This window comes from Hydra vulgaris, chromosome 09 (genome assembly GCF_038396675.1).
Source record: "Hydra vulgaris chromosome 09, alternate assembly HydraT2T_AEP".
Classification (NCBI taxonomy): domain Eukaryota; kingdom Metazoa; phylum Cnidaria; class Hydrozoa; order Anthoathecata; family Hydridae; genus Hydra; species Hydra vulgaris.
This window is the reverse complement of record NC_088928.1, coordinates 19788378-19808971: the sequence shown is the minus strand read 5'-3', so window position 1 is coordinate 19808971 and position 20594 is coordinate 19788378. Positions and strand designations below refer to the sequence as shown.

Genomic DNA, 20594 nt, shown 5'->3' with positions numbered 1-20594 from the left:
TACTTTAACTAAAATAAAAACATTTTAAAAAATAGCACACTATTGAACTAAGTAACCATAATATTTTGGCATGGTTTTTTTTTAAAGTAATTGCAAATGTATTTACTTTAAGTAAAATTTTGCATGCTTTTGTAAGCGCGTGCAAAAACCATGCTAAAACATAACTACTTCTTTTTTTATTTAATTCTGTTTTTATCTAATAAATTCATCAACAATGAACTTAGTTTTTTACTTAAAACTAACACTATTGAAGAAAGTAACCATGTTTTAGCATGGTTTCTTGTAAAAGTCATTGAACATGTGTTTTAAATTTTAGTAATCGTTTTTTTATCATAAAGATGTGTTTTTTATAATAAATAAAAAACTATCAATTGCATAATTATTTGGAAAAAAAGATGCTGATGTAATGCGTTAATTTGAAAAATTTTAAGCAAACTGCAATTGCAATTGTTTGATAAGCAAAAATAAAAAAGCGTTACATTTTTTTTTCTGTTTTTTTAAAAAAAAAAAAATATTTGCACACTCGTGGATTTGTTGCGCCATGCAATGAAATAATTATTTAACTGTTTTCTGTAATAATAAATAAGTAATAAGTTATCGAGGCATTTGGTACCTTTATTTGGTACTTAGAGGGTTGGGTTTAGAAGTTGAAGGTTTTTTCGATTGTGTTTGGTCTTTAGAGGGATGCGCTTTGTTTTTAGAAGATTACGTTTGGTTTTTCGAGGGTTGTGTTTGGTAGTTAAAGTGTTGAGAGGTTAAAAAAACATTAAGTGTTCAAAAATAATGAGGAGCTTTATCTGTAAATGTCTTTTTGGTTATGGAGAAGTAAGTATGTAAGAATTTTGATTAAATTGAATAACTACTTAATAAATTTTTTACAAAATTAATTTGAATGCAAATAAACCACTAAATAAAGCCAAACACCATGTGAATCTGTTTGTAAAGATTTAAAATTTTTCTGTTCTTCTATTCTAACAGCAATATGAAGATCATTGTAAATTTTAACACCTTTAAAGTAAGCAGGATTAATTTTACATTTTTGACATTAACATACATCATAATAATCATAAATATAAGTCATACACCATAATATAAGTTGTACAATATAAGAATTATCAAACAAACAAACAAAAAACATGCATATTTTGAAAGACATGTAAAATCTGAATAACAATAAAAAAATAAGACATTTAATAATAAACAACAACAACCAATGTTAAGGTCTAAAATTTTTTACTTAATAAGTTTTGACTATTATTAAGCATATAATTTTAAAAAGTTCATTGTTTAATAACTATAATAATCAAAAAAAGTTGAAAACAAGTTACCATTAACATCAAGGAAAAAAACTAATTAAGTTACTGTAAGTTGCCATGGTATATTGTATTTTAGGCAACTTAAATATTTTGAATCTTTTTTTAATTTTAGTTTTAATATAATAGTTACATTGTGATTAAAAACACTAATCTAATGATAATTATATTCCTTAATCAATTTTTAATTTTATTTCTACTTTTTTCTTCATGTTATTTTTACCGACTGTTAAAAAATGTAAAATAATTTGAAAACTTTATTAACAACAAAGAAATTGTTTGAAAGGATTAAAAAGAAAAGTTTTCACTCCTTGTAGACAATCAGCACGCATTTGTAAATAGTCAATACGCCTTTGAAGTTAGTTCACATGAGATAAACCACATAATATAATAAAGTAAATGAGAATCACATAGCATAATAAAGTGGCCAACTATTAACAGATAGTTATTTAAAAATATAATATAAAAAGAAATACAAAATTATATTCTAAATCTTATCATAACATTTTAGTGAAACTATATCATAACATTTCTAAATTATATCATAACATTTTAATGATTTTGAGATGATCCAGTAAATGAACTTTACTGTTTTGAGATGATTTAGTGAATAATTTTTTTTTAACTAAGGAATATGTGCATCTTATTACAAAATTTTTGATGACAGTAAAAAAAAAAAAAAGGATGAGGCAATTATGAAAAAATATTTCTGTTTAAAAGCTTTTGATATGGAGTCAAGCTAATGAATATTTATTTAAATACTTTACAAAAATTGTAATTAAGAATGCTGCTAAAATTGTAATTAAGAATAGCTAACTATCTGTACATCAACTAAGTTTTTAGGTTTAGGAAGACACTTTTGTAAGAAATATAAGAAAGTAATGTAAGAAAGGCATCTATTTACAACAACAGCAACAACAACAACAGCAATAACAACAACAATAACAACAGCAATAACAACAACAACAACAACAACAACAACAACAACAACAACAACAACAAAATACAATTACTTCAATTACACTTGTTTCAAAATGTATTAGTACCCTAATAATTAATTAAACTTTATAATAAAACATTAAACTAAGTCTGCAACCATAGAACTAAAATTAAAAAGAAAAACATACTTGAACCCAAACCAAAGCTTCCAAATATTCTTGCATATCTGTTGATTGCAGTCTCTTATAAAGAAATGATAAAGCATAGGATGAATTTGTATTAGAGTTTACACCAAATATTTGTCTAAATTAATAGTAAATAAGTAAATAGAAAAAAATTAACTATTAACTACCTGATTACTTAAAAAAATATTTTAGTAAACTTATAAAGAATAAAGTTTAATTCTCCTTACCACCTTTTAAAAAGTAATAATTACTAAAATAATATAGTTAAAACTATGCAAATATGTTTTTAAATAAACAAATGCACAGAAGACATTAAATAAACAAATGCACACAAGATGTTAAATAAACAAATGCACACAAGATGTTAACAAATCCATACAACATGTAAATAAACAAATCCACACAACATGTAAATAAACAAATCCACACAACATGTAAATAAACAAATCCACACAAAATGTAAATAAACAAATGCACACAAGATGTTTAAAAAACAAATGCAAACAAAATGTTAAATAAATGCGAGCAATATGTTAAACAAATATATGCACAAAAGATTTTGAAAAAAATAAATGCACAAAAGATTTTAAACTAAAAAATGCACACAAGATGTTAAATATATAAATCCATGCAACATGTTAAACAAACAAATGCACAGAAGATTTTAAACAAATAAATACACACAAGGTGTTAAATAAACAATTGCATAAAAAATGTTAAAACCTTGTGTGGTGTCTACTAGGTAGTCACTAAGCTAGCACCATACCTCTGACATGATGTGAGCTCACTAATTAGCTAGTGACTACAAACATATAACAAACTATTCACCTTAATTTCTGCTATTTCTTAGATAGAATGTTTTCTTGATATATATGCAAAATCTGATGAGTTAGAGTACTACTCACAGAACTTCTTTTAACTACTTCAGTTCATGTCAGGTTCAAGATTAACATGATAATCCTGCTACAGATAACATGTTATCCAGTAGAAACTGCCCCATGTCCTGCTGCCTTTTAGAATTTCATTTTTTATGCAAAGGCTAGAAGAAGTAAACACTGACATAAAATACTCTTGCCTTGCGGCTCTTAATTGGTTCTTAAGCAATGGTTAGCAATTGTACTACTTGCGGCACTTGGTTGAGCAAAGGCTAGCGATTGTACTACTTGCTGCACTTAGTTGAGCAAAGGTTAGCGATTGTACTACTTGCGGCACTTAGTTGAGCAAAGGCTAGCGATTGTACTACTTGTGATAAAGAAGCATCATTAGTAAATTTTGATAGATCGATTCAAAGTCTACAAAAAGGATTTATTAAGTTGAGATTTTGAACAGATTCCCCTGCATATCAGTTAAAGAGCAGATTTTCTATTGCAAGTGCTCAAGTTTGTTTGTTTTTGTTTAAGAGGTAAGATAAAAGAAGTAACTAATGCTATAAAAACCACTTTAAAAATGATAAGTATGACTATTATTTTCGATATAAGCGCTATTTACAAATGAAATAAATTTTGGGAAGATTGAAAAACATAGAAAATTTAATTTCTATTTCAATTTTATTTTTAAATGTTAGTAAATAGTGTTGAAAAACTAAATGTTTTCTTAAGAAAAAAATTACTTTTATTTTTACTAAAATTAAATTATATATATATATATTTATATATATATATATTTATATATATATATATATATATATATATATATATATATATATATATATATATATATATAGATATATATATATACATATATATATATATATATATATATATATATATATATATATATATATATATATATATATATATATATATATATATATATATATATATATATATAGATATATATATATATACATATATATATATATATATATATATATATATATATATATATATATATATATATATATATATATATACATGTATATATATATATATATATATATATATATATATATATATATATATATATATATATATATATATATATATATATATATATATATATATATATATATATATATATATATATATATATCATTAAGCATTTACTTGCTTTATGAAAAAAAGTTTGAGGTACATTTTGAGCAAATTTTTAATGCAGCCTTGAAACACGTTTACTAGGAAATTAGTTTTTTGTAAAAGTTATGAGTTGTAGGAAAAAAAATAAAAGAATTGCAATAAAAGTAATTTTTTTCTTAAGAAAACATTTAATTTTTGAACACTATTTACTAACATTTAAAAATAAAATTGAAATAGAAATTAAATTTTCTATGTTTTTCAATCTTACCAAAATTTATTTCATTTGTAAATAGCGCTTATATCGAAAATAATAGTCATTTTTATAAAACAATTACTATTTTTGAAACTTATATATTATTTTGCTTCTTTTGAGTACCATTTAAACATCTAACCACTTAATTTTTAAAAAATATTTTATTTGAACTGGTCTAATATATATGTATATTTATATATGTATAAATATATATATATATATATTTATATATGTATATATGTATAAATATATATATATATATATATATATATATATATATATATATATATTTATATATGTATATATGTATAAATATATATATATATATATATATATATATATATATATATAATATATATATATATATATATATATATATATATATATATATATATATATATATATATATATATTGAAAATAGTACTTGGAAAGCTAAAACAATCTTTGCTTTCACAAAAAAATTGTTGTATTTAAATTCACCCTATCATCGCACTACTTACTACTAAGTAAAACTGACTAAAATTCTCTTTTTATTTATCTTTGTGATGTTCCTTGGGCTAATGTCTGATCTCTCCGCTGAAAAACTTTCTTATGCAGCTGCTATATCTAATTGTAATCTTTTTTTTTTCATTTTCTTCACAAAAAAAACTCCCTTGAGAACAAATATCTTTAAAATTTTAAAAATGTTTGATGCTAAGCTTTATTATTCTTAGTTTACTAAATCTGGTATCTTTTATCAAAAGTTAGGGTCTAGAGACACGTGGAAAATCTTTAAAAGCTTCATTAACAAAGGTAAGTCAAACATTCCATCTTTAATTTATGGTTCTGATCATATTACTTCTCACCAGGACAAGACAGAGCTATTTACAAAGAACTGCTCCTCTAACTTGACTAATAAATCTAATGGTCATACTCTTCCTTCTAGTTAAACAGGTTAACCCTATTGTTAGACATCCAAATAACTCTGGGTTACATTGCTAAACTTATTTCTCAAACAAACTCTTCTTTGTTTTTGGTCCAGACAACATTCCTGTCATTGTCTTGTACAAGTATTCTCCATAACACTCTTCAATTCTCTCTAAACTATTTAATAACTGCTTGACTGAGTATTGTTTTCCTTTCTGCTGGAAAATGACATCTGTAGTTCCAATTTTTGAAAAAATCTGGAGAACTCTGACCCCTCTAACTATTGTCCCATCAGCCTTCTCTTTATTACTAGCAAGGTCTTTGACTTTTTAATCAACAATTTTTTAACATCTTATCCTGCTTGCAAAGTTAGCATCTGTTAATGTTGTTTCTTTTTATCCTGCTCACCATTATCTTACTCCTGAATTTTGTTCTCTTCTTCTACAAACCTTTTATTCTCTTTTAATGATGCTCTTTCTCTTCTATACAAAGTCTAAAAATGCATTCTAAACGTAGTTAGACTTGCTTTATCTTCTAAGTTTTAGCCTAGATATTATTGTAAGGTTGCATCACTTTCTCTTTTCTACAATTATTATCATTGTCGGGGCTCAAAGGAACAATTATCTCTAGTTGAATCAACCAAAACCCATTCTTGCTTGACCCGTCATTAGCAAAGACATATTCTTTTACTGTATTGGTCCCTGTATGCTCTAAAAAATTTTATTGCCTAGTTTTTTTCCTTGCACATCAATGCTTCGGAGCTTTTCCATATTCTTTTTTTTTTCATACAACTTTCAACTTTTCAAGTCTTCTGTCAACATGTTTCTTTTGGGAGTGAACTAGATTTTTTTAAAAAAAAAATTTAGTTAACCATTTCCTTACTATTTAACTCTATTCTTTGTTTTCTAGCAATTCCCAACTTAACAGTGTCTGCTTACAGCCTTGTTGGGAGTAAATTAACAAATATACATATATCTACTATAGTATATTTAGGTATACATTTTCCTACTATTGCTGGATATTAGATAGAATACTATAGCATATAAAAACTTGTCAACTTTTTTTAGTTACTTTATTCCATAGAGTTTTTTCAGAAAAAGAAGAAAAAAACTACAATGAAAAAGAAGATTGCTGCCTCAAGCCTTAATTAATGCAGCAACACTCCATTCATATTCTACCTATTTAGTCAGTGTATGTACTGAAGCCCTCGACAGCAGGTTATTTCAGTATGACATTAGATTGCTTATCTAAACACTCAATATAAGTTTTTCAAGGCTTAATTAAAAAGTCTTATTAAATGATTTGTCACTTCCCACTTGTTATTATAGTGGGATTGTCAAAATCGTCATATTTAATCACATTTTTATTCACAAAAAAGAGAACTTGATGAACTTTTATAACAACAGAAGTACAAATAAAAATAAAAGTATGATCAACCTTTTTTGAAAAATTGCAAAATTTTGTATTTTTATATTGTTGTTTTATTAAAACGATTGATTATATTATATCCTTTTATTTTATTTATATAACTAATAAATAAATTATTAAATAAATATACAAATTAATTTAAATAAAAACATTAGAATGAAATAAAATAATTTTGGTTAGAGCAAGAGTGAGTTTTGGTTGATGGAACAAGAGATATTAGCTACTTTGAGCAGTGACCATGATAGTATTTGTAGAAAAGAGAAAGAGCTGCAATTTTACAATGATGGGAAAGAGGCTCAAACTTGACAGATAGACTGGATCCAACTACGCTTACAATAGGTTTTCGGATTTTGTCTAGAAGAGAAAGAACATCAATAGAAGAACCAACCAAATATGGCAACAGTATTCCGTACAGGGCGAATAAAAGAATATAAGAGGTAGAGAATGGAATCATGAGAGAGAAAATGGCAAGCACAATAAAGATAAGCAACCTTAGCCGATGCTAATTTAGCAATTGATTGTATATTTAATTTAATTAATAACAAAATTTTAAAAATTAATAATATTTCACACATTCAAGTTCTTACCCGAGTATTTTTTTAAACTTGCAAATATCTGATTGAGGTATTCGTTCTTTGATCTCTTTTAGCCATATTGGAAAAACACGCTCCCATATCTAGGAAATAAACATATATATAAAAAATTCTGTTGTAAAAATAACACCAAAAAAATTAGTTGATGTTATTTTTATTTTAAAAATTCTTTTACTTGTGTTTGATAAGATTAAAACTCTTGACATACATTTTCAGGTATCAACTCATGTGCAATGAGTTTAGATAATCGTTGCATGAGTTCTAAATCTTTTCTTACAACACTTGCAAGCATATTCCATGGATGACCCACTCTTGCATATAATGGAGGATCAGGAAGTAAACATGAAATGTACAGCTCAGAATTGAATTTCATAAGCTGTATAATCCATGATAAAGTCTGCTGACGATACTGCTTGATTAAATTTTTGATTTGAAAATTACTTGTATACTCCACTGTTTCAATCCAAACAAATGCAGTAGCAAGCAGTTTTCCAAGGTCTTCAACCTCAAAAGTAGATGACGGAGGTATTGTGCAAATCGCATTTAAGAGATATATTCCATGAATACTTTGGGCCATTTTAGCCATATAGTCATAGCTATCAGCAAGTTTATTTTTAACTAGTTGCACATCAACTTCAAGCCTAATAAAATATATCATTAAATCTATATAATATATTAAAACCATATAAAACTTTATTTTTACATTTTTAATTTCCCATTTCAAGTCATACCAAATTTAGAAAAACCCCCAATAACAATTCTGTTAGCTCTTAATTCAAGGTGACCATTAAACCTTTTAAACTAAAACCTCTGTATTCCATAAATATATCATGATAACATAAATATTCCATAAATATTTCATGATAACATAAACATTCCATAAATATTCCATGATAACATAAATATTCCATAAATATTCCATGATAACATAAATATTCTATGAAAACATAGAATTTTGTGAGAAGAATTTGAATGTAGCCCATGTTCAAATATTTATGTAACTGAATATATCTTGACTTTAAATAAAGAATCCTCTTCTTTATTTAAAGTCAAGATATATTCAGTGATGCAACCTTTAAATGTTATTATACAATCATACCTTTTAGTACATGATCACAATTAAAGATTATATCACATTTTGAAAATGTATATTAGATATAATAAATATATATAAACATATAAATTTATAAAACATTTTCATTAAAAATTGACTATGCTTGACTATTGCTTTGCTAAATGAACTCTTGACTTTGAACTAAATGATTACTTGGGTTTGATTATTGATCTGCTGAAGAAACTACCATTAACTATGGTTTGTTTGTGATATATAACTAGAACAATATATAATACTTACTCTAACTGTGAATATTTTTCTGAAAAATCAGGTTGTGCTTGATTGCACAGCCTAATAATTGTGTCAATTACATAACTTCTTTTAGGATTGGGTATCGACCATACTTCTTGCAAACAACAATGATTAGCATGAGGTACTTTTAACTTTGAATGCAACCTTTTTTAAAAATAATATTACTATTTTAAAAATCAAACCAAAAACTAGATTTAAACTCACTCACACATTATATTTTATATATATATATATATATATATATATATATATATATATATATATATATATATATATATATATATATATATATATATATATATATAAAATATAAAATAACGGAAGCGCTATTAGACGCACTTGAAATATATGAAATTGCTCTTTTAGGTCGTAAAAAATTTGTTAAAGTAAAAAAAGTGCGTCTAATAGCACTATATATATATATATTTATATATACATAAATATATATATATATATATATATATATATATATATATATATATATATATATATATATATATATATAGAGAGAGAGAGAGAGAGAGAGAGAGAGAGAGAGAGAGAGAGAGAGTATGAGAGTGCTCAATAATAATTTATTTAGCACTCTCAGTTGAGCGCAGTTATATTCTTAAAATAATTTTTGCTAATTGTCTCTAAAACATGGATTTGCTTTGCTTGTTCTGCAAACCATTGTGGTTTATCAAAATTTTGCAAATTTTTTATCAAACTATTGTATTTTTCTTGGTTTGGATCATTTTATTTGTCTTGTAACGATTTATATGCAGCTCTAGTTGTAAACATTCTAGGACCAAAATTTTCACTTTATAACTAAAAAATTATTATATTAACTAATTTGATGAAACTTTACCTATCTGCAACTTGACACCTTTAAAATCAAATTTTTCTGCTGCAAGCTGTGTTTGTGAATAATATTCACTGGAAATATTTCTCATTGATTGAAAAACATGGTATTTTAAGGTAATAAACCGATATGCCTCAGGTAAAGAAGTTTGTCTATCTTGTAACTTTTTATAAAGATGTTCTAGTTCTATTAAAGCATCTAGCATTAGTCTCATGTTTTGTATAAAATTGATGTCACACAATTTCTTTTTAAGCCCAGCATATTGGGTTTAAGATCTAATGAAGATTCATTAAAGTGTTGATACAATGCTGAATAGTTACCCCAAACAGCCATTACAGATCATGCGCTAGATGACACTCATCTGGTACCTAGAACACATCCAATGGAATTCAATTTTACAATTTAGGCTAAGGCAATAATTTCCAGTTCCTTTTTGTTTTTAGGAGATGCACTGTAAATAGAATATAACTTATCAAAAAACATTTTGGTGAAATATTTCGCACAACATCATTCACTGCTAACTCCAGACGATAATCACTACAATGCCATAAAATTAAATTGTGAAACTGATTCAAACGTAAACAAGCCATGCTTGTCTTTTTTCCAAGCATATTAGAAGCACCATCACAAGCAAAAGAGACCTAATTATGTAATAAAAAACTATTGTCAAAACCTAGAGAATATAAAGCACTTGTAAAAGAGTTTGCTATAGAAAAAGCTTCTGTGCTTATAAATTCAATAAGCTCAAAAAATATATTATTAATGATATTTATTTCCGGAATATTCACTCACAAGCAGATTGAAAGAAGATTTTTTGCTAATTGTGGTAGGATCATCTATCATAAATCTGATTTTATTACATTTTACATATTTAACACATATAATTAAAGTAATATGTATTTTACAAATTAAATTAATATATATACAAATTAAATAATTACTAAATATTTACAAGTTAACAAATTAAAGTAATATATATTTTACAAGCTTTGTAAGCATTTTATTAGAAATATGATGGACAATATCAGCACATGCAAACCATTTTCTACCTGAAAAGATATTAGCTCTTTCAAATCAGAAAATGGACGATTCATTTTTGCAATTTGAAACAGAGTGCGAAATACACGGTAGATAGTTTCATGCTGATTGATCTGCATTTTTGAACAACACATTTCTATGGCTTAATGGACTGAGAAAAAGTTTTACAAGCTTTTTTATGTGCAGCTGATAGTTTATGACATAAAAGCTTTTTCTTTATTGATTGGTATTTTTTTCTGTTTTACCATATTCTTTGATGTTACCAAACTTCCACTCGCTAGCCAATTTTATTCCCTGAGCTTTTTGGCACCTAAATAATTTGCGGACTAACAAACAGAGCAGCCTAACCCATTTATTGAAACTGCCAAAACTAATGCGTCCTATATTCCACAAAAAACAATATTACGAAAAAAGAATGCCAATAAAAGTCTTAATTTTGATTTTAAAATACAAAAGAATAGACGCATTTATTAATTTTAGATTTTATTGTTGAACTTTTATGCAGGAATCTTTGAAGTATGCCGTAAACAACAGTTGAAATGTTACTTCATTTGCTCAAAGCTGCAACTTTGCTGAGCAATTGCTTTTACATTTTTATTAATAGAAAAAAAAGTAAATTAGATTTTCATAAATTTAAGGTACCGGGATGGCATTCTGCCTAACAATAAACACTAAAAAAAGTAAGGGGATGGTTTTTAAACTTTAAAAAGGTAAAGGGATGGCATCCTGCCCCATCCCGTCTCACTTTGAGCACTGTATATATATGTATATATATTTATATATATATATATATATACTATAGAGTGTATATATACTATAGAGTATATATATATATATATACTATAGAGTATATATATATATATATATATATATATATATATATATATATATATATATATATATATATATATATATATATATACTGTATATATATATATACTGTATATATATATACTGTATATATATATACTGTATATATTAGCAACTGCTTACTATTTTTGCTTACCCTTATTACATACAGGAATTTCAGAAAAAGAAATAAAAAATTAAAGAATAATTAAAAAAATGATTGCTGCCCCAGCTCAAATATTTAGTCAATGTAACGACACTCCCTTGCATGTATTACTTATTTGTCAGTCGATGCATGTAAGTTTTCAAATAAAAACAGTAGTTTAAAAGCATAAAACATTTTTTACTTTTATACTTTGAACACTTCTTTTTCTTTTTTTTAAGATCAATTATTACTTTTTTTTTTAACTTATTTTTTTCAATTACATTTGTTTTATTGTAATAACTCTTCCTTTTTTCATGCACCAAATGATAACATTCACGTTTGAAAATTTTTAAATTCTCCCAGGTTACCTTACATTATATATACTGTACCACAATAAAAACTTAATTCCTAGTCATATTTCAAACATTATAAAACCCACAAAATTGTTTTAATAATATATGTACAAAATATTCAGGAAGAATATCCAAACTGTAACATCAAAATAACTATTATTCACTTTGAAGAAAATTTTGAATTAAAAAATAACAAAACAGAAGAACGACAGACAAATTAGTACATATATCTTTTATTTAAAAGTGTTTCACTTCATAGAATTTAGAAGACATCAAAGTTTCAGAGTAACTTAATCCAACCCTAATTACTTCACAACTTAATTATTTAAAAATTTGAAACTTTGATAATTTCAATTGTCTACTAAGCAAACAAATTATTAAAAAAAGTATATGCTAAAAGGATTTAAATCCTTATTCAACACTGAACTAACAGTTGCACCTCATAAATATAACTAAAAATCAACCTAAGAGCTACACTATAGTAGTGATATAGGAAAAATTATCAATTTTAAAATAATAATTGAGATGCTTTCAAATTAAATAAATTAGGTTTAAACTCTTAATTGAGACGCTTCTAAATTAAAAAATATATTATTTTTATGCTTTTATTTTCTCTTTAATTTATCTTATCCTTTGTTTATTTTATTTAATAAGTTCATTTTTCTTTCCAGTTTATGATTCATTTATTTTTAAATTTTTCTTTTAATTAGCTTGGTTTTTCAGAGCATTTTTTTAACACGCAAATTATCAAAATATGAAAAAATCGTGGTTAAGTTGTCAAAAATATATATATTATGTGCATGGTCATATAAAGTGTGTGACTGCATGCCTCTCCTGAGAAGGCTTGTATATGTTACAAAAAATTTATTCAAAATAATAAAACTAATTTACCTTTCATCACAGTCCACACATAACCTCATTGGCTTATGTTCATTTTTTATAGCACAATCTAATGAAAAACAAAAATAGAGTGCTTTCATAAAGCCAAATCGACAGTCATTATTATCACATACTTGAGATACTTGGGTTGCAGGCTGTATTACATCAAGACATAGAACACTTTTATATTCAATGGCACCAAAACACTTTAGACAAAGAAAGAAAGGAGGAGGCTCTTTGCTCTCTGCTGCACAAATATCCGGATCTAAAATAACCTTGTCAGCATTGGTAAACTTTACAGCATCTTTGCAGACACTTGATTGACATGTGTGTAAAACAACTTGATCATAATTCGAAGATTGGTTTGTTTTCATACTCCCTTTATACAAAATGTAATTAAATTACTTTATATATATGTATGTATATATCAACCCTCGGAATTAGGAAAAATGAGGTTGGCAATAACTTGCTGACCTCAATCTTTTAGAAGTCGGTAAAAAAATTAGATACAATGGTCGTACCATAAGACATAGAAATGAGGTTGGCAATTTTTTGCCAATCTCAAACACTTTAAGGTATGCAGTTAGGTTGGCATTACCAAATCCCGACCCTAATTCCGAGGGCTGGTTGTGCATATATATATACATATATGCATATATATATATATATGTATATATATACACACATATATATATATATATATATATATATATATATAATTAAAAACAAAAAAGAAAAAACTGTTATTATGGTATATATACATAAATATATATATATATATATATATATATATATATATATATATATATATATATATATATATATATATATATATATATATATATATATATATATATATATATATATATATATATATATATATATATAGATACAACCTTCGAAATCAGGGTCAGCATTCGGCAATGCCAACCTAACAGCCAACCTTAAAGTGTATAAGGTCGGCAAAAAATTGCCAACCTCTATGTCTTATTGTAAATCCTTGTATCAAATTTTTTTTGCCAACCTCTAACAGTTTGAGGTCAGCAATTACGCTTATTGCCGATCTTGTTTTTCCTAATTCCGAGGGTTGTATATAAAATATATATATATAATATTAATAATTATTGTTATAATTATTAAATTTATATATTAAAGTGCCATCATTTTCAATATACAATAGTACAATATACAATATTTACAAACACAACAGTGATGAAGTAATTCAGAAGCACTGAGAATATTTACAATCAGTTCAAGAAACCATCTACAAAAAGTTTTTAGTCTTTTTTGAATGTTTCTAAAGTAGATGAGTTTATAGACAAGCCATTCAAAATTCAAGGTGCAGTCATGGAGAAAGATTTTGGCCCTAGAGAAGTTTTTGATAGACGATGTGTAAGTTGACAAATGTCTGATGATCTCATGTTTTGTTTTGAAATTCAGATTTCTAAGAGTTGAAATAGATATGTTCGAGATTTGGTTGATATAGTTTTATATGTAACAACTGATATCTTATAAACTACTCTTTGATGGATTGATAACAAATGAAGCAATTTTTCTGATTTTAAATGGAAAGAAGAATGAGAGACGATACAAGAAAAGCTATTTTGAGTGTGTTGGAGTGTTTGAAGATTTTTTTGTAAGAACCTAATAAAAGATTGTTACAATAGTCAAGTTGAGAGTTAATTATGCCACAAGCAATCGTATTAGCTGCTTCTTTGGTGAACATATGTGGCAAAGAGCACAAATATGATAGCTGCAGGATTTAACATTGTTGTTTATTACATAACATTGTTATTTAATTTTTATATTTTGCCATATACACAACAATCATCAGCTATTAAATACATATTTATTTGATAGCTGATGATTGCCTTGAGGCACAAAAAATTAAGCACTATTATTAATATTGTTTTTTCATATAAACAAAATTTAAATATTCATTGGACTACTATTGTAATATTGAGCTTTACATACAAGAGTTTGTACATACATACAGTGCACAAACTAAAAAATCGAAGATAGTACTGGTCAATTTGACCAGCTAATACATTGATTTCATTTGTTTTTATTGGTCAATCATTTGTTTTTAATGAAAACTCACAACAAAGTTTTATAGTAACTAATACTCCAACTTAACAGGTTGAAATAACATTATTTTGAAATAGCTCACATGCGCAGATTAAAAATGGCGTTTTGATTAAAAAGGTTTTAAACATCAAAGTAAATTTAGATGTTAAACATTTTTCAAAACTTAACTTTTAAATAACTTGTTTTTATAGAGTATAATTAAATTTTATAAAATTATTAACTAAAGATAATAGTTTTATAAAATTTATAAAAAAAATTTCAGCCTAAAAAAAAATTTCTAATTTATTACCTCCTAATGCTTTACAATGCCATTTTTAAAAACTACTAACACTATTTGTTTTCTTGACAACTCAATAAAAAAAATGCGTTAATGATAACTATAGTTATTTAAATTGCTAAATAGGTTAAGGCTCATGTATATATATATATATATATATATATATATATATATATATATATATATATATATATATATATATATATATATATATATATATATATATATATATATATATATATATGTATGTATATATATATATATATATATATATATATATATATATATATATATATATATATATATATATATATATATATATATATATATATATATATATATATATATATATATATATATATATATATATATGATCTCCATAAAGCATCCAGCCTAAGAGCAATAATGTGTGACAACACAAATTTATTTTTATTGCACAATATTACTTTATTATTTGAAATTATGAACTTAGAACATAAAAAAATTTCAAATTGGTTCAAAGTAAATAAACTTTCAGTAAATATTGACAAAACTAACTAGACTTTGCTTCACCCACTTTCCAAAAAAAAAATAATACTATATGAAATATCTTCTATATTTATTGATAACATTGATACTACACAGTTTTTAGAAATATATACTGATGAAAATCTTACATGGAGACAGCACATCAAAAATTTAAGCAACAAAATTTCAAAAAGTATTGGAATATTATACAAATCAAAAAGCTATTTTAAACATGCACACTTTAACGCAACTGTATTATTTACTTATTCACTGTCATATCAACTATGCAAATAATGCATGGGGCAGTACTAATAAAAGTAAACTAGAGCCTCTTCATCGTCATCAGAAACATATATAATATTCTTTGTTTTATGTACAGATGTAAAATGAAATTACTTCCATCTCTTTTTCATAGTAAATTTATAACAAAACAAAAAAATAAATAGTATCTACGAAATAATAAATTTTTAATGCAACCATTTTCAAAGACTAATCATCAAGCCTTCCCAGGAAACACATGCGGTTTTTTGTCTTGTATGTCCATGCATGAATATTTTATTTTACACAACTTGGTCATGGCTGTTTGCAAGTTTTATTATGTTAAGTGTTGCTGAAAAAAGTTTCAAAAACAAAGAAAGCAAAACTAACAAAATAGAAAATTAAAATAAACTTAAATAGAAAAAAAAATTATAATAATAATAGTTTGAATAATTTGTGTACTGATTTTATTTATGTTTCTTTAGAGTGGTTTTTATTTTCAGCAACAATATTCAACAAGTCAAAGCAAAAATAAATAAAAAATACAGTTTTAAACATTAAAAAGAATGTTTAAAACTGTATTTTTTTGTATTGATTATATGTTGTTTAAGAGGAAAGCGAAAATATAAATTGCCATCTATTTGTAAAATACATTTGTATAATTTTAATGTAACAAGTATATATTGTCCCTATAAGAAAATGCCTATGTAATGCATGAGTATTTTTTTTTGTTTTATGTATAACTTTTTGTATGATATAACTATATCTATTTATCCCTAAGTATACGCATGTTTAGCTTAATTGGATAAGGTGTTAACTTTATACACGGAATGTCAGTGGTTCAATTCCTACAAATGTCCAATTTTTTCGTTTTTCTTTTAAATACAGCTGGTCATATGTTTGCTTTGTAACCATTTATCTTTTCTTACTTGTATATATTTAAAAAAATTTTTTTTGTATGTTTCCGAATGATACACTCTCATCACATTCAGATTTCTTATACCATTTGAGCCTTTCAGTGAATTTTCTAAGTAAGGCGCACACACATACATACATAGTTTTTAAGCTTTAATAAGGCCATGGCGTCTACACATGGCCTTAAATATTTCATATCACCTTTCTTTTCCTTTAAGTTTTTTACCCATAATCTTTTAGCGGAGGCACATTTCTTTTTAACATTAGGCTCTGTGTGTGTGTAAAAAAACAAAAACAAATTTAGGATGAGGTGGGTTGCGAACCACGGATATTCCGTTTACCAAAACAACGCCTTATCCAAATAAGTTAAACGTGTGTATAATTGTGAACAAATAACACAATGTAACAACATTTTTGCTTATGTTAATTTTTAAATGTTTCTTACATAATTTTGGTATGCTGATTTCAGTAGTACCATTGGTTTTGCTCTATTATCAAGATTTCCTAAGAAAAAGCATAAAGTATATTTTGGAGTTTTCGTAAATGTGTAATGCATTTATAACATTATATATATGTGCTGATTTTAACTCGTTCTCTCCGCTGAGCCACTGACAGTAGCTCATGGATTTGTTTTTCTCTCCGGCGAGCCACTGTCAGTGGCTTTGTACACTTTGTGTCTTTTTTCTATAGTCCCACTTTTAATATTACTTCTCCTGATTCTAGTTTTTTAGGTATTCAATTGTCATTTCCTTTGTTATTGTTTATGTTGATTTATGTTGATTTTTTTAATAAATATTAACACATTTTGGGTACAATTTTTTTAACAAATGCTACTCAGAGAATAAGTTAACTACGTTCTTTCGTATATTTTCAATTTAAGTAATTATAACTGTTATATGAAGTGGTGAATATGTTTAGTAGATCCTGCAAGCTTTGTCCTAACTCATTCTGTTATGTTTGCTACTACTACTGGTCCAACACAAACTAAACATAGGATTGTCAGTGATAAAAAAATTCTTTACTGCATATCATGCTTATTTTGGCATGGCTATGGAAGATCAAGACAAATCATGGGCACTACACCACATTACAATTGTTGCAGCTACAGGCCAACTCTGGAAGGATGGCTGCATGGAATCCGAAAATCAATGCCTTTTGCAATTCCAAGAATATGGAGAGAACTGACAAACCATTATAATGACTGTTATTTCTGCATGGTTGACATTTCAAAGTATAAAAAGCCGAAGGATAAGCTGACTCTAGTTTATCCAAATATACCCTCTTCTATTGGACCAGTTCCATACAGTGATGAATTGCTTCTTTTTAACCCACCTCAATCTGAAGAAGCAGCTGCATATCATTCTGATGTAGACACAGCGGATGAACTCTGTGATGACTGTGATTTCAGGAAAACGAATAATTCACTTCATTTCTCTAACCAACAAGAACTTGATGACTTAGTACAAGATTTAGGTCAAATGCAGAACTTCTGACATCACATTTGAAAGAATGGAATTTATTCGATAAAAGCTGCAGAACCTCGAAATACCAAAAAAGACATGAAACATTTGCATCCTTTTATGTAGTATCAGAATCACTGTGCTACAGTTATCACGTTTGCGGTCTTTTCAATGACATTGGCATTGTTCACAATCCTGAAGAGTGTAGGTTATTCCTTGACATTTCAACAAGAAGTCTAAAGGCAGTTTTGCTCCATAACGGAAACCAATTTCCTTTGATTCCAGTAGCTCATTCCGATTCATCTAAAGGAAGATTACAAGAACGTGAAGTTGTAGCTTGAGAAAATCAATTACGACAGTTATAAGTGGGATGTATGTGGAGACTTTAGGTTGCTACCGTTTCTTCTCGGTCTACAAGGAGGATACACAAAGTACTTATGTTTTCTTTGTTTATGGGATAGCAGGGCTGCAGACCAGCACTTCACGAGACATGAGCGGCCAGTGAGAGAACATTTAAACCCTGGTTCGCACAATGTTATTAATCAATCCCTGATACCTGTTGAGAAGATTTTACTACCACCCCTTTACATTAAACTAGGTCTTATCAAACAATTTGTCAAAGCATTAAACCCAGCTAGCGCAGCATTCCAGCATATTTGGCAGATGTTTCCAAAAGTGTCAGATGCAAAAATTTCAGCAGGTGTATTCAATGGTCTGCAGATTAAAGTTATGTTGGCATGTAAGGAGCTGAAAGACAAAATGTCTGCTGTTGAAAAAGAAGCATGGATTGCGCTTTAGACATAGTTTTTTAGGCAACAATTAGAGTGATAACTACAAAGAGCTAGTTAAATGCAGAATGTCAATAAAGCTGCATTATCTGCATTCACACTTGGAACTTTTCAGACCAAGTTTGGGTGATGCGAGTGAAAAGCATGGAGAACGTTTTCATCAGGATAACCATGCAATGAAGAAAAGATACCAGGGCAGATGGGATGCAGCTATGATTACATCTGGTGTTTGATACACGATGACGACAAACTTCATAAAAGAAAACCACATTCTACTGTTCACTTCTAGTGTTTTTTGAGATTTTGAGAGACTATTACATTAGAACATAATGTAACATTATGTAATATATGTATATAACATGATGTAATATGACGTTTTGTAACATAACATAACATTTTTGAACTAGTAAATGTTATATATTGATTAAAGTTGTATCTCATGCAATATGATTAATATTAATAATATGTTGAATTAAATTTTTGGTTTTATGATCAAACAGTTGATGCAATAAAAAAACCAATGTCATATTCAGACTAAATTAAATAAGAAACATCCAAAAATTTTGATAGACAGAGAAAAAAAAAAAAAATTTGTTACATTGTGTAAATATAGTTATATAATACAAAAAATTATACATAAAAGTATACACATGCATAATATATACATTTTCATATAGGGACAATATAAACTTGTTAAATTAAAAATTTTTTTTTTTTTTTTTTTTTAAGCATCTTCGCTTCCAACAAGCCACTAATTAAAGTTGGAAGTTACTGAAAAAGAAAAGATGAAGATTGTAGAGCAAAATAACGATTGACAGACGACTTAAAAGATTGCAAATTATATGAGTCAGGAAAGCAAGGTGAAGGAAGCGAAATCCAAAGAGCTGATGTTCGAGGAAAAAAACTAGACAAATAAGCGTTTTTGGAGAACTTAGGAACAGTCACAGAAAAAGGATGACACTTAATTGAATGACGAGTAACACGAGAATGAATTATAGTAGAGGATCCGCCCCAGATATGGCAACAATATTCCATACAAGGCCAGATTTGAGATTTATAGAGATAGAGAATAGAATCCGAAGTAAGTTACGAGCTCAATAAAGAGATGCAACCTTAGCAGATGCTAATTTTGCAACTGATTTGATATATGGTTTCCAAGAAAGATTGGAAGTAAGAGTTAATCCTAGAAGATGAAGA

At 26.5% G+C, this 20594-nt stretch overlaps 1 protein-coding gene across 1 annotated transcript in view; it reads right to left on the bottom strand.

The window, feature by feature from the left end:
- LOC101236236 (protein unc-79 homolog) overlaps positions 1-20594 on the bottom strand; it is an 89075-nt gene that overhangs the window by 54614 nt on the left and 13867 nt on the right. The window contains exons 4-8 of the mRNA XM_065804989.1: positions 13117-13483; positions 8988-9143; positions 7842-8274; positions 7628-7716; positions 2441-2555 (exon numbers count right to left, since the gene is read on the bottom strand). Coding sequence (XP_065661061.1) covers positions 2441-2555; positions 7628-7716; positions 7842-8274; positions 8988-9143; positions 13117-13483 — 1160 coding nt within the window. The remainder of the gene's footprint in view (positions 1-2440; positions 2556-7627; positions 7717-7841; positions 8275-8987; positions 9144-13116; positions 13484-20594) is intronic.